Source organism: Scardinius erythrophthalmus, assembly GCF_964197995.2.
Source record: "Scardinius erythrophthalmus genome assembly, contig: HAP1_SCAFFOLD_361, whole genome shotgun sequence".
Classification (NCBI taxonomy): domain Eukaryota; kingdom Metazoa; phylum Chordata; class Actinopteri; order Cypriniformes; family Leuciscidae; genus Scardinius; species Scardinius erythrophthalmus.
The window spans coordinates 40,137-53,213 of record NW_028296251.1 but is presented as its reverse complement, the minus strand read 5'-3'; the positions used below and the strand labels follow the sequence as shown (position 1 = coordinate 53,213).

Here is a 13,077-nt window from a genome sequence, read left to right as displayed (position 1 = left end):
TTTACCAATTTAAAGGCGCATTAAATGATTTTAGATGTTTTGTTTTAACTTTTTTTACATGTGTTAAAACTGTATTTACAGTTCCCTTTGGAAATCACATGCTTTTCCATTTTTATTCATTCATTAATGTCCAGATTAAATCATGTATAATTAAAATGTATAATTATTATTTAATTTTCTTTTTCTGTATTCACATCTGGGCTCTTTTATTGCTTTTTTTTTACTTCTGCCTGGAGGCATATTGCCTGTTGTTCACTTTTGATAATGTACGGTTAAATGTACGGTTGTCTCTTTTCATGCCGTTGGCTGACAAATTAAAATATAATAATAAAATAAAATAAATGGAAAAATTGTAAAAAATTATAAAACTACAAAGTGCATAGTATATACACACATGCACACATATGCAATAAAACACAAATAAAATAAATAGAAAATAAGTTACATAATTAGTTAACACCCGAAAACATGATTCTATTTGCTTTAGATTTTTGTTTTTAATATGCTGGTTGACCAAAGTAAAAAGTTCTTGACTAAAGTCAAAAGCAAGCTATGATACATTTGCTTGGTAAAAAAAAAAAAAAATGGGGCGTTCAACACCTCTACATATGTTTTTGCTTATGTTTAGGGCCTAAAAATACTATGGTAGTACCAAGGTACAGTGATGCGTCAGATGTACTATATAACATATACTGTACCAGGGTATACTTCAACTATGTCAAAGAATACTATGGTATCACCATTATGGTAGTGTCCAAAATGAAAACCGTGGCATCGTTTACAGAAAGATAACATAGTACTTGTAAATCGGCAGGTTATTAGCGTAACATGTCCAGTGCATTTTCAAGATTCTTTTTTTGGACCCGTGGCTCAACATTGAGAAAGCGAGAGAGGCTTGATCAGTTGGAATAATTCATGGTGCTCGTGGTGCTCTAACCTTTTGAAGCGGAGCATAATGAGCTCACTTGTTTGGCTGCAGCTGCTGGGGTTTCTCTGGCATTAGCGTTAGCATGAGCTCACTGTCACCTGCACATCACCACAGTGTGCTCACGCCACAGACTTCACTGTGCACATAATCACTCTCACACTGCCACAGACATCATCTGACTGATGGCACTTACTGTACTGTCACTGTAAGGCCTAGACAACCCCTCATCACAAACTCTTAAGATGACGTGTGTAATGCAGAGACAAATTTAAGTACGCCATAGGTCCCCAAAAAGTCTAAACATTTATATATATATATATATATATATATATATATATATATATATATATATATATATATATATATAGGGGTTAGTAAGATTTAAATAAAAAGAATACTTCTGTTCAGCAAGGACGCGTTAAATTGATCAGAAGTGACAGTAAAGACTTTTACGCTGTTACAAAAAAATTGCAGCACAACTTTTTTCAACATTGATAATATTACTAAATATTTCTTGAGCAGAAAATCTGCATATTAGAATGATTTCTGAAGGATCGTGTCGCACTGTAAATTCATCTTTGCAATACAGGAATAAATTGCATTTTAAAATATATTAAAATAGAAAGCAGCTGTTTTAAATTGCAATAATATTTCTTTCTGCAATAATATTTTTATATTTTTTTTTTATAGTTTAATGTCTCTTCATTAAGCAATAAAGATGACAGTAATTGTTCATTATTTCTTTTTACAGTATCAGTAATTCTATGTTGACCAGCCAAGCTTTATTATGATCTCCACCAGTCATTTCATCAATAATCATAAAGCATCTCTAATCTTTTATAGTCACAGCTCGTCAGCACATGTCCATAAAATGAATGCAGAGTAATTTGGCATGAAAAAGCACAGCGGCTGGATTACATCACCACCATTACGGCTGCACAGAACGTACCCGCGTGCTTTAAGTTAATCAGTTTGTTCATCTTGATGGATTGTTAATGCCTTGGCCTGGCACTACATCCATTTTCATAGTGAAAAATTACTTCAGAGGAAGTTTCTGCTTGAAAAGTGGATGAAAATTACAACAAATTACAACTCTACAGCCCCCCTCCCCCCGATTCAGACAAATCAGTGACTTCCAGTTTTAATCCCGGCATGTTTTCCCGGCCAGTAATCTCTCTCTGCTCAGCCGAGATTGTCTGGTCATCTAATAAACAGATGTGCAATGTGCAGGTTTTGAGTTATGAAAGAGATGCCCTGCTTTTATTATGTAGTTTAACATAAACACACAACCACACATCAACATGAACATACACTGAAACTTCTTCTAAATGTGTTATTGCATTATAATAAAAATAAATCAGAAAGGTTTTAAATAACCAAGAAAAATTATTGTTAAGCATTTTTGTAGTTGTCCAGCATATATGATCAATTATGCAAAATGTGTTGTTTACTGAGAATACATGGATTATTTAAACCTTTAACACTTGGGACTTTAAATTATGAGACAGCATTTTTATAAAAGCTTATATAAGCTGAATGTTTAAAACAAACAGTAAAGTATAGCAAATGACAATAAAACAATCTCACCTGAAGTCCATCCACTAAGTCTGGTCAATCATCATTAAATGTCCCAAAATCCTGGATCTGTCGGTCGGTCATGAGGAGTGTGTCGAGTTTATCCAGCACTTACTCTGTCTGAGCTTGATGGAGTTGTGTTTGGCTCCGCGCTCGTTGCACTTTAGACAAGCGGAAGACATTACAGAGGCAGATGTACGTGATGTGCAGGTCAGTCCATTAGGAGACACGTCTACTCTCATCTGTGGACAGAGTAATTACAGAGAGAGAGAGGGAGAGAGAGAGAGAGAGAGAGAGAGAGAGAGAGAGAGAGAGAGAGAGAGAGAGGGAGAGAGGGAGCGAGAGGGAGAGAGAGAGAGAGAGAGAGGGAGAGAGAGAGAGAGAGGGAGAGAGAGAGGGAGAGAGAGAGAGAGAGAGAGAGAGAGAGAGTTAGAGAGAGAGAGAGAGAGAGAGAGAGGGAGCGAGAGAGAGAGGGAGAGAGTTAGAGAGAGAGAGAGAGAGAGAGAGGGAGCGAGAGAGAGAGGGAGAGAGTTAGAGAGAGAGGGAGCGAGAGAGAGAGGGAGAGAGTTAGAGAGAGAGAGAGAGAGAGGGAGAGAGTTAGAGAGAGAGAGAGAGAGAGAGAGAGAGCACAGCTGACCAGGACTGAGGAAGTCACCAGTGGAAACAGTCACTCACACTATTAATATACAAAAAAAATACACACATATGCACAAACATATGTAATACAAGTACAAGTAAAAGTTAATAGAACATTAGTTACATCCTTTATAATAAGTAATAACAATAATAGTAATAGTATAGGGCTACCATTGATTAAATAAATGTGAAATATATTATTATTATGTTTGTAATATATGTTTGTATAAATGCGTGCATTTAATTTAATTTATTTATAATATATTATTAGTAGTAATATACGTATGTGTTTTTATTGCATGTTTGCATATGTGTACATTTTATTTTAAGTATTTATATTAATATGTGCATTTTATTTATAATACATTATTAGTAGTAGTTATGCTTTTTTTATTGCATGTTTATATATGTGTGTGTATTATTTTATGTATTATCATTATTATATATGTGTTTTTAATGTATATATTTGCATATATGTGTGTATATTATCTTATGAATTATTAGTAGCTATGCATTTTTATTGCATATATATATATGTGTGTGTGTGTGTGTGTATTATTTATTTTATGTATTATTATTATTATACATGTGTTTTAATGTATATATTTGCACATTTGTGTTTTTAATTTTATTTATTTATAATATTATTTGCTTTAGTAGTAGTTATACATTTCATTGCATATGTTTACATGTTTGTGTATATTATTTTGTGTATTATTATTTTACATGTGTTTTAATGTATACATTTGCATATGTGTGTACATTATTTTATGTATTATTATTACTATGATTATACATGTGTTTTATTTGCATATATGTGAGTATTTAATTGTATTTATTTAAAATATATTATTATTATTTGTTGTAGTAGTAGTAGTAATATACTACACTATACTAGTAGTTTTTTATTGCATACGTTTGCATGTGTGTATTTTATTTATTTAAGCAGTAGTAGCAGTTATGCGTTTTTATTGCATATGTCTGTACATATGGGTGTATATTATTTTATGTAGCCTATTATATTTATACAGTATATATCAGTTTCAGTCACACAATGTGCAGTTATAGGCCTATATGGAAGCTTGTTTCCGCCACTGAATAAAACATTTTAAAAGATAATTGCGACTTTTTATCTCACAATTGCGAGTTTGCATCTCGCAATTCTGAGAAATAAAGTCAGAATTGCGTGAAATAAAGTCAGAATTCTGAGATATAAAGTCAGAATTCGGACTTTTTTTCTCGCAATTGCGACTTTATATCACGCAATTCTGACTTTATATCTCAGAATTCTGACTTTATATCACGCAATTCTGACTTTATATCTCAGAATTCTGACTTTATATCACGCAATTCTGACTTTATAACATAATTGCGAGTTTATATCTCACAATTCTGACATCTTTTCTCAGATCTCACAATTCTGACTTTATAACACGCAATTGCGACTTTAAATCATGCAATTCTGACTTTATATCTCCCAATTGCGTGATATAAAGTCAGAATTCTGAGATATAAAGTCAGAATTGCGTGATATAAAGTCGCAATTGCGAGAAAAAAAGTCAGAATTCTGACTTTATAAGACGCGATTGTGACTTTATTTCACGCAATTCTGACTTTATATCTCGCAATTCTGAGAAATAAAGTCAGAATTGTGAGATGTAAACTCGCAATTGTGAGATTAAAAAGTCGCAATTATCTTTTTTTGTGTGTGTGTGTGTGTGTGTGTGTGTGTGGCGGAAACAAGCTTCCATAGTCGCTGTAATGTATCGTCTCTCCATCAGGCAGCGCTGTAGCGCAAACACACACACGTAAACCACCCGAGAAGGAGAACTACAGGAAGCTTGTGTTTGTGGCCATGTGAGTCGCATGCTAGCAGTGGAAAATAAATGCAGACAATCCCGAATTACGTAATTTAAACAAGTAGTTTTAAACGTCACCATGTCATCTTTCTTTATAAAGAAAAGGGTCATCTCTGCGGCTGTCAACAAAGGAGATTTAAAAAGAAAGGTACGTTTATATTTAAATGAGTGCAATGAGAAATGAGTTTGTATTTATCTTTTCAGCTTTCATAATGTCATTTTAAACTTTTTTCTTTGATATTGTAAAAATATTAACATGTATATCAATGTTAGAGTAATGCAGATGATGGCAAAGGGAGAGCAAAAAAGTTCAATAAACGAGCGGATGAAGAAATATCGAGCGACTCAGAAAATGAAAGGTAAGTTACTGCAGTGTGTGTGTGTGTGTGTGTGTGTTGGATGAACGCTCATGCTTAAATATAATCAAATCACAAATGGCATTTCTTCTGCAGTGCTGAACCAAGCAGAAAACAACAGGACAATGAAGACGACGAGATCGAGGAGACTCCGCAAGAGAAGAAACTTCGCCTGGCCAAACTGTACCTAGATCAGCTGAGAGATGAAGGTGTGTAAGATCATCATCATCATCCACACGAGACTCAAACATTCCCACTGTTTCCTCAACCCGTGTTCTCTGTGCTGTCTTTGACAGAGGATAAGAAAGCTGAGGAAGAATCGTTTGAAGCGGATCTAATAGCTGGAAGACTGCAGGATGATCTGGTAAATCCACTGGCTTTCTTCACAAACTTCTCGCTTGCTATTCGATAGCAATTGTGTGGTAGACAGTGTGATTTCAAACTTTTAGCTCATTTATTCAGAAAACCCTTTAAAATGTTGCATCAGATGTGTTTGACAGCATTGCTTGTCAATTAAATTTCTAACTTAAAGGGATAGTTCACCCCAAAATTAAAATTCGGTCATTAATTATTCACCCTCATGTCATTCCAAACCCGTAAGACTTTCGTTCATCTTCAGAACACAAATGAAGATGTTTTTGATGAAATCTGAGAGATTCCTGTACTTATGAAGGTAGTGAAGACCTCATAAGAGCAACCCATGCGACTCGAGTCCAGTGGTTTAATCTCAGTTTTATAAGTGCTTTACCACTTTATTTACAAAATATAAATCTCTAACGCACATTAATGACAGAATTTTAATTTTTGGGTGAACTAACCCTTTAAAATGTTTTAAAATCTGTTGATTTTTACTAAAAACTGTTATTTTGGAGGATGTTATATATGGCTACACTGAGTGCATAAAATTATTACCAATGTAACATGTAATAATTATTCCTGTTCTCCTCTAATCCCTTGTTTTTATTCATCCTCCACAGCTTGAACAGAAAGGCAAACTACAAAGGCTGATAGCCAAAGACGTGAGTTATGTTTTTCATAAGCTGCTGTGCAGATACTATACCTTTAATTATTTGCCACTGTTACTTCAGTATGACATCACGCTGACGTCTCCTCTAGCTCATAGCTCCAGACCCAGAAGAGGTCAGGCTGTTGAGAGGACACAAACTCTCTGTCACATGTCTCGTCATCACCCCGGATGAGAAATACATCTTCTCCGCAAGCAAAGACTGCTCAATCATCAAATGTGAGTCTGACAGGTCAACTGCGCTCTGCTTTAACGGTCTACATTTCGACTGAGTTGACGTCAGTGCTCGTGTTGTAGAGTTTGTTCTTCTGAATGAGCGCTGTATGTGATCCGCAGGGGAGGCGGAGAGTGGGAAGAAGGTGCACAAGATTGCAGGAGGACGGAAGGGAACAGAGGAGCGTCACGTGGGACACACCGCTCACGTCCTGTGTATGGCCATATCATCTGACGGGAAATACCTGGTGAGAGGAGATGTGCTAGTGTTGTTCTGCTGGGATTCACGGGCTCATTTTATTTATCAGCTTTCTGCCGTAGAATTACACTGGCTTTATTTTTATTGCCATGCACTAATTTTTCATCCCTAAGATAACAATTTATTGAAATTCATTCATATTTTTGATAAGTTCTATAAATGTTTCGGACTTCTGTGTATACACTAGTGTTCAAAAGTTAGTTTTTTTGAATTTTCTATGCATCAAATAATCCCAAAAAAACTTTTCATGGTTTCCTCAAAAATATTATAGAGCACAATTGTTTTCAATATTGATAATAATAATACATGTTTCTTAAGCAGAAAATCAGCATATTAGAATGATTTCTGAAGGATCACGTGACACTGAAGACTGAAGTAATGATGCTGAAAATTCAGATTTGCATCAGAAGAAAAAAAATACATTTTTAAAATGTATTCAAATAGAAAACAGTTCAATTAAATTGTAAAAATATTTCACAATATTACTGTATTTTTAATCAAATAAATGCAGCCTTGGTGAATAGAACAGACTTGAATCAAAAACTTTAAAACAATCCATTTATCCATCTAATCGGTCTATTTTCATATATGTATTTAATCATTTTATATTTGTTGATTGCATTGTTTTAGAGTTATTAGAATAATTTAACTTTTTTTTTGTTCTTTTTTATGTCACAGTTTTTGTCAATTAATTGAAAACACAAAGTTGGATGGAATTTAATAGGGACTTTTTTTCTTTATCTTCTAGGCTAGTGGCGACATGAATAAACTGGTCATGATCTGGGATCCGGTGACATGTAAACATCTGTACAAGTTTGTAGGACACAGAGGCGCTGTATCAGTGAGTACAGGATCTCTTATGGACACGTGTATTCTCTGATCCGAGTTTGTTTTTAATGAATCATTATGATTTTAGATCAGGGGTGTCCAATCCACGGTCCTGCAAAGTTTAGCCTTTAGAGATTAGACCATTCTAATCAAGGTTTTCAGACTCACTAGACAGTTCCTCTGCAGGACGTCGGCCCTCCAGGAGCAGGATTGGACACCCCTGCTTTAGATGATGGGAAATTCCTGTACTGTTTGTACTCATTTGACTGAATTAAACGAAACGCTTCTGCTTCCTCCTCAGGGTTTAGCCTTTAGACGAGGGACTCATACTCTCTACAGCGCGTCACATGACCGCTCTATAAAAGTGTGGAGTGTGGACGAGAACGCTTATGTAGAAACCCTGTAGGTATACCAGCTGATAACAGTATTATAACTGTACTTGCTCGTTACTCACGAGGTTCATCTGTGTTTATTCGTCAGGTTCGGCCACCAGGACATGATCACTGGGTTGGACTGTTTGAGCAGAGAGAGATGTGTGACCGCAGGAGGGCGGGACAGAACAGTGCGAGTGTGGAAAATTGCAGAAGAATCACAGCTGGTCTTTCACGGACACGAGTGAGTTTGCAGTTGTGTCGTACCTTTCTAGCGTTATGACCTCAAAACTTCCTCTATTAAAGCAAGAGTTTGGGCTTCGCTACATCAGCAGTTATGATTTAATTCATTTCGCCATATCTAAGGATGAATTCTTTTCACCTTCCTGTATGTAATGATGTCCTCTGTCTGTCTGAAGGGGCTCCATTGATTGTGTCCAGCTTATTAATGAAGAACACATGGTCACTGGAGGAGATGATGGGTAAGACTTTGGCTGTGTCTGAAATCGCCCCCTATACCCTCATTCACTATTCCCTACGTTAGTCCACTAATATAATCCACTTGAAGGAGTTAGTGAAAACGAGCGAGTGAATTCGGACACTGAGTGCTCCTGAAGGTGAAGAGATTTATCTTGAACTCTGTCATGGAATCTATCTATAAACCTTAATTAATAACTTGTTAAAAATGAATTTATACCTGTATGAAATTACGTTGTACCCACATTGGTTTGGAAAATCTTCTGGTATACATTCACATGACTCTCACAGTGCATTATGCCGTTGAGTGTACGTCGGTTGTACACTCGTTATTGTGGTGCATTGTGGGATTGAATGAGTGCGCACGAGACAACCACTATAGTTTCGGTCTCCACTACAAATGGCTGTCCCGTCAAATATCGCCCTATTTAAGGGTATAGGGGGCGATTTCAGACACAGCCTTTTTCAATTCAGCTAGATTTTTTTTAAAGAGTGCATAACTTTCATTAATAATCAACTTTATGCTACACTATCATCTTCTCAATTGCATCTACCAGTGTTATTATTGTTAAAACTATTAACAGTCATTTTTGGTCATTGTAATAAAAATTAAATAATACTTGATATTAAAAAACTTAAATTAAAATTTTCAATATTACCTTGCAACTAACTGAAACAAGTTAAGGTGCTAAAATTACTAACCTGAAAAAATTAAGTAAAGCTAAATATGAGACAATATATAACAAATCAAATAAAAAGGAAAATGCATATAAAAAATGACTAAAACTTAAACTTAAAAACTAATTCAAATTATGAATTCCAGTATATACTATAATTGTATATAAATAATACTTAAGCAACACTGATTTTTATGCTCTATGGAAGCAGATAATTTATCCTGAGATAATAAATATCTATAGAATGAATTTACATATTGTGAAATTTGTTATTTACTGAAATATTAACTAAAATCTCAGGAGGTATTTCAGTAAATATTCTATCTCAAAGGATTTCGGTTATCAAAATAACTTTAGAAATCCATGCTTTAATGCATAAGTGATGAAATGTCACCCTTCTGTGGTTTTGTCCAGCTCTATTTCTATTTGGACGGTTAATAAGAAGAAGCCGGTGAGCACAGTGAAGAAAGCCCACGGTAGCCATGGCAACACGGGTCTGGAGCAGCCGTACTGGGTGTCGTCTGTGGCGGCGCTGCACAACTCCGACACCGTGGCATCAGGTGCCTCAGGTGCACACACACACACACACACACAGAGCCGGTTCTAGACATTAGGAGGCCCTAGGCATAATTCATGTTGGAGGCCCCCCACCCCCAATAAAAAAACACTTGAAACAAATATGATTCCTAACCTTTTTATTTATACAACATTTAATTTTAAAAGCAGTATATTTTTACTTACACAGTACATAAGTTTGGACACATTACTATTTTTAATGTTTTTGAAAGAAGTCTCTTATGCTCATCAAGCCTGGATTTATTTGATCAAAAATACAGAAAAATAATATAGTGAAATATTATTAAAATTTAAAATAATGATTTTCTATTTTACTATACTTTATATTTCTGTGATGCAAAGCTGAATTTAGTGCCACGTGATCATTCTGATTTATTATCAAATGTTAGAAATGGTGCTTAATATTTATTTTATAACCTGTCTGTGATACTTTTTTTCAGGATTTTTGATTATTAAAGAGTTGTTTTAAAAAAGTCTTCACTATCACTTTTTATATATTTAACACATCCTTGCTGAATATTCCTGTTTTTTTTTTTCTTCTGTATTTTTGATCAAATAAATGCAGGCTTGTAGAGCATAATAATAAACTTCTTTCAAAAACATTAAAAATAGTAATGGGTCCAGACTTTTACCGGTACTGTACATATTGATCAAACTTTATCTACGGTAATCTCTTTTTTGTTTAATGAAGATGTTATTGTTGTTGTTGTTATTTTGCTGTTTTATTCAATTTATTCACAGTTCCAGAATCCCACTTCAGTAGATGAGCATAAGTGCTTTTATATTGCATTGCTACCTTAAATATGCTATACACAAATCAAGTGGAAGAGAAAGACACGATCGCTACTGAGCAGAAAAAAATATATAAAGTGAAATTATTGGCGTAATGTCAGGAATCTAATCATCAGCAGAATTTAGAAGATAGACCCATAGATATGAGATCCTTTAGACTATTTGAAACATTTAAAAATGTTGTAGTGTGTTGGCTTTTTAACTTAGAATACAGACGTCTTGTCTTTTAATTTTGTAGCTTTTTTACTAGTCAGCTCCCGACGCGATGTTATTCATTGTACGCGCAAATTCAAAGCGTCGCGTCTGGGCACGTTAATGACGCTCGCGCTCTTTTAAACTTGTAGTAAAGCGGTGAATGATTTTTCCAGAAATGACGCTGATCTACAGTACAAGTTTATATTTAGAATACATTGCAATCACTCCAAAATAGATGACGACAACTCTCACACCTGCATTATTAGCTGTGCTTCTTTGTGTGCTTATTAGGCTTTAGCCTCGCAGCATCTGATGGATGAAGCCGGCACACATTAATTGGTTTAACTGCAGTAATGTAACAGTCTATGGTTAAGATAAACATCGTCACTATTTTTAGTGAATTAATAAATATTGAAATAAATTGTAGATAGGACATTTGTACTTTTTTTTTTTTTTTTTTGTCCCTCTGTCTGGGCCCCATCCCGCCAATCGGGCCCTAGGCACGTGCCTAGTTTGCCTTTGCGTTAATCCGGCTCTGCACACACACACACACTCTCACAGGCAACAAACCCAGTGCACTTAAATCTACAGCCGCCCACAAACTCGCATTTGCTTTTTTGTCTCACACACACAATTACCCTTAAGTACAAATATTACCATCATAATCTATCCTCGTTCCACTTTTACCTTGTCCACAAAGCACTCCGCCTGCTGTATTTCCATGCGAGACTGCTCTCCAAACACCTGATTATCATCAACATCATTGTTTTCCCTCCCCAGGCTCCCATAATTCCGCGGTGCAGCTGTGGAAGTGTGGGCAGGGATTCAGAGGCCTGGAGCCGCTCTTCAGCGTCCCTGTGGTGAGCAGGACAGATCCATACAGCTCTAATAGACGGGTTACTGTCCGTCTGCTATTGAATCACGTCCTTTTGTGTGTGTGGAGAAAGCAGCATACTCATCTGGAGAGGATGAATAATGAATCAGTTCATAATACCTCTATTTTTCAACTGCACAGTGGCCACACATGACGTCTCTTACAGTAACCTGCAGTATAACCAATGTTAATCATTTCTCTTTTAGACTGGATTTGTGAACAGTCTGAAGTTCTCAAACTCTGGGAAGTTTCTTGTGGCGGGAGTTGGACAGGAGCACAGGTGAAGTGTTTTTAAGCGTAGCTGATTGACACTAATGATTATTTTTCGTGTAGTGCCGTTTGCAAAATTGGCCAATCATTTTGTCAGTCAGTGGTGTACATTTTCTGTTTTCAGGTATTCTTTAGTAAATTGAAATTCTGCAATTTTGTATGCATTTTATCAGTGGTTTAATTGTATGGGATATATCAACACTATGGCTGCGTCCGAAATCACACACTCTCTTGAGTAGGTGATTATTTTGAATAAAATTACGTTCTATATAGTTGGGATAGTAAAGTGTTCATCGTATGCACACTTCAGAATCTCACATGAAGAAGTAGGTCATTCGGAAATGCTTTTTTTTCGCCTAGTATATAGTAGGGAAGTGTGCGATTTCGGATGCAGCCTATCAGCTATCATATTGATAGTATTGGTCATTAAAAACCCATATCCTGCACATAATATATGATTTTGATCTTCTATAGGAGGTTTTTTTTTGCTATCTGTGATCTTGATAAAAAGTTGAGTTCAGCTGCTAGTCATTAAAGGTTACTCAAAGGTAGATGGATCAATTTCTATTAATGTATTAATAATGTAATACATTAATATTTGTATTCATTTATTTTTTACTTATTCAATTTATTTGAACATAATCAATGCATGTGCCTTCAAGGCCTGATTTTATGCAGTAACATTGTACTACCCCTAGATGGCAGTAATCTGAAGTGAATTGATCCTTTGTGTGCAGCATTTATACATTTCGTTATGTTGACATTCTTTAGCTCAGTGTGTTCTGTCTTTTTCAGGTTGGGCCGATGGTGGAGAATAAAGGAAGCTAAGAACGGACTGTATATCATTCCTCTGAAACGACAAGCGAAAGAGCAAGAAGTGGTCCAATAATGGGGCCTGATCTAGGATTTGAATTTGGTATCGGAGAACTTTTGGTTGCCTTTTTGTTTTCTTTACATATCAGAAGATGGTGTAAAAAGAAGCTTTTGATTAAATTTCTATTGTGTTTTATCTGTTTCACTTCTTTTGTCTACAGCTCTATATACAAGCACAAATTTGTTATTAGTGGTAGAGTCTACATGTTAAACTCAAATGAGATAATGTATTTATTGATTGGTAGAGGAGTGGTGTGAGCCAAATGAAGACTTCACTGATTTATTTTTTAAAAA

General features: G+C 35.4%; 1 protein-coding gene across 2 annotated transcripts; it reads left to right on the top strand.

Moving 5' to 3' along the window:
• The first annotated feature begins 4,918 nt into the window (after positions 1 to 4,918).
• On the top strand, positions 4,919 to 12,917 carry LOC308686518 (U3 small nucleolar RNA-interacting protein 2-like). Of its 2 annotated transcripts, none has more exons than XM_081394949.1 (15): positions 4,919 to 5,146; positions 5,272 to 5,357; positions 5,451 to 5,563; positions 5,651 to 5,718; positions 6,332 to 6,373; positions 6,471 to 6,597; positions 6,715 to 6,839; positions 7,599 to 7,691; positions 7,980 to 8,080; positions 8,159 to 8,293; positions 8,469 to 8,531; positions 9,618 to 9,763; positions 11,547 to 11,626; positions 11,847 to 11,920; positions 12,706 to 12,917. In XM_081394949.1, the coding sequence occupies exons 1-15, from the start codon at positions 5,078 to 5,080 to the stop codon at positions 12,797 to 12,799; spliced, it is 1,416 nt and encodes a 471-aa protein (XP_081251075.1). In that variant the 5' UTR covers positions 4,919 to 5,077; the 3' UTR covers positions 12,800 to 12,917. The 2 variants fall into 2 exon arrangements, with proteins under 2 accessions (XP_081251075.1, XP_081251074.1); XM_081394948.1 differs by having other exon boundaries at positions 9,618 to 9,772.
• The last annotated feature ends 160 nt before the right edge of the window (positions 12,918 to 13,077 follow it).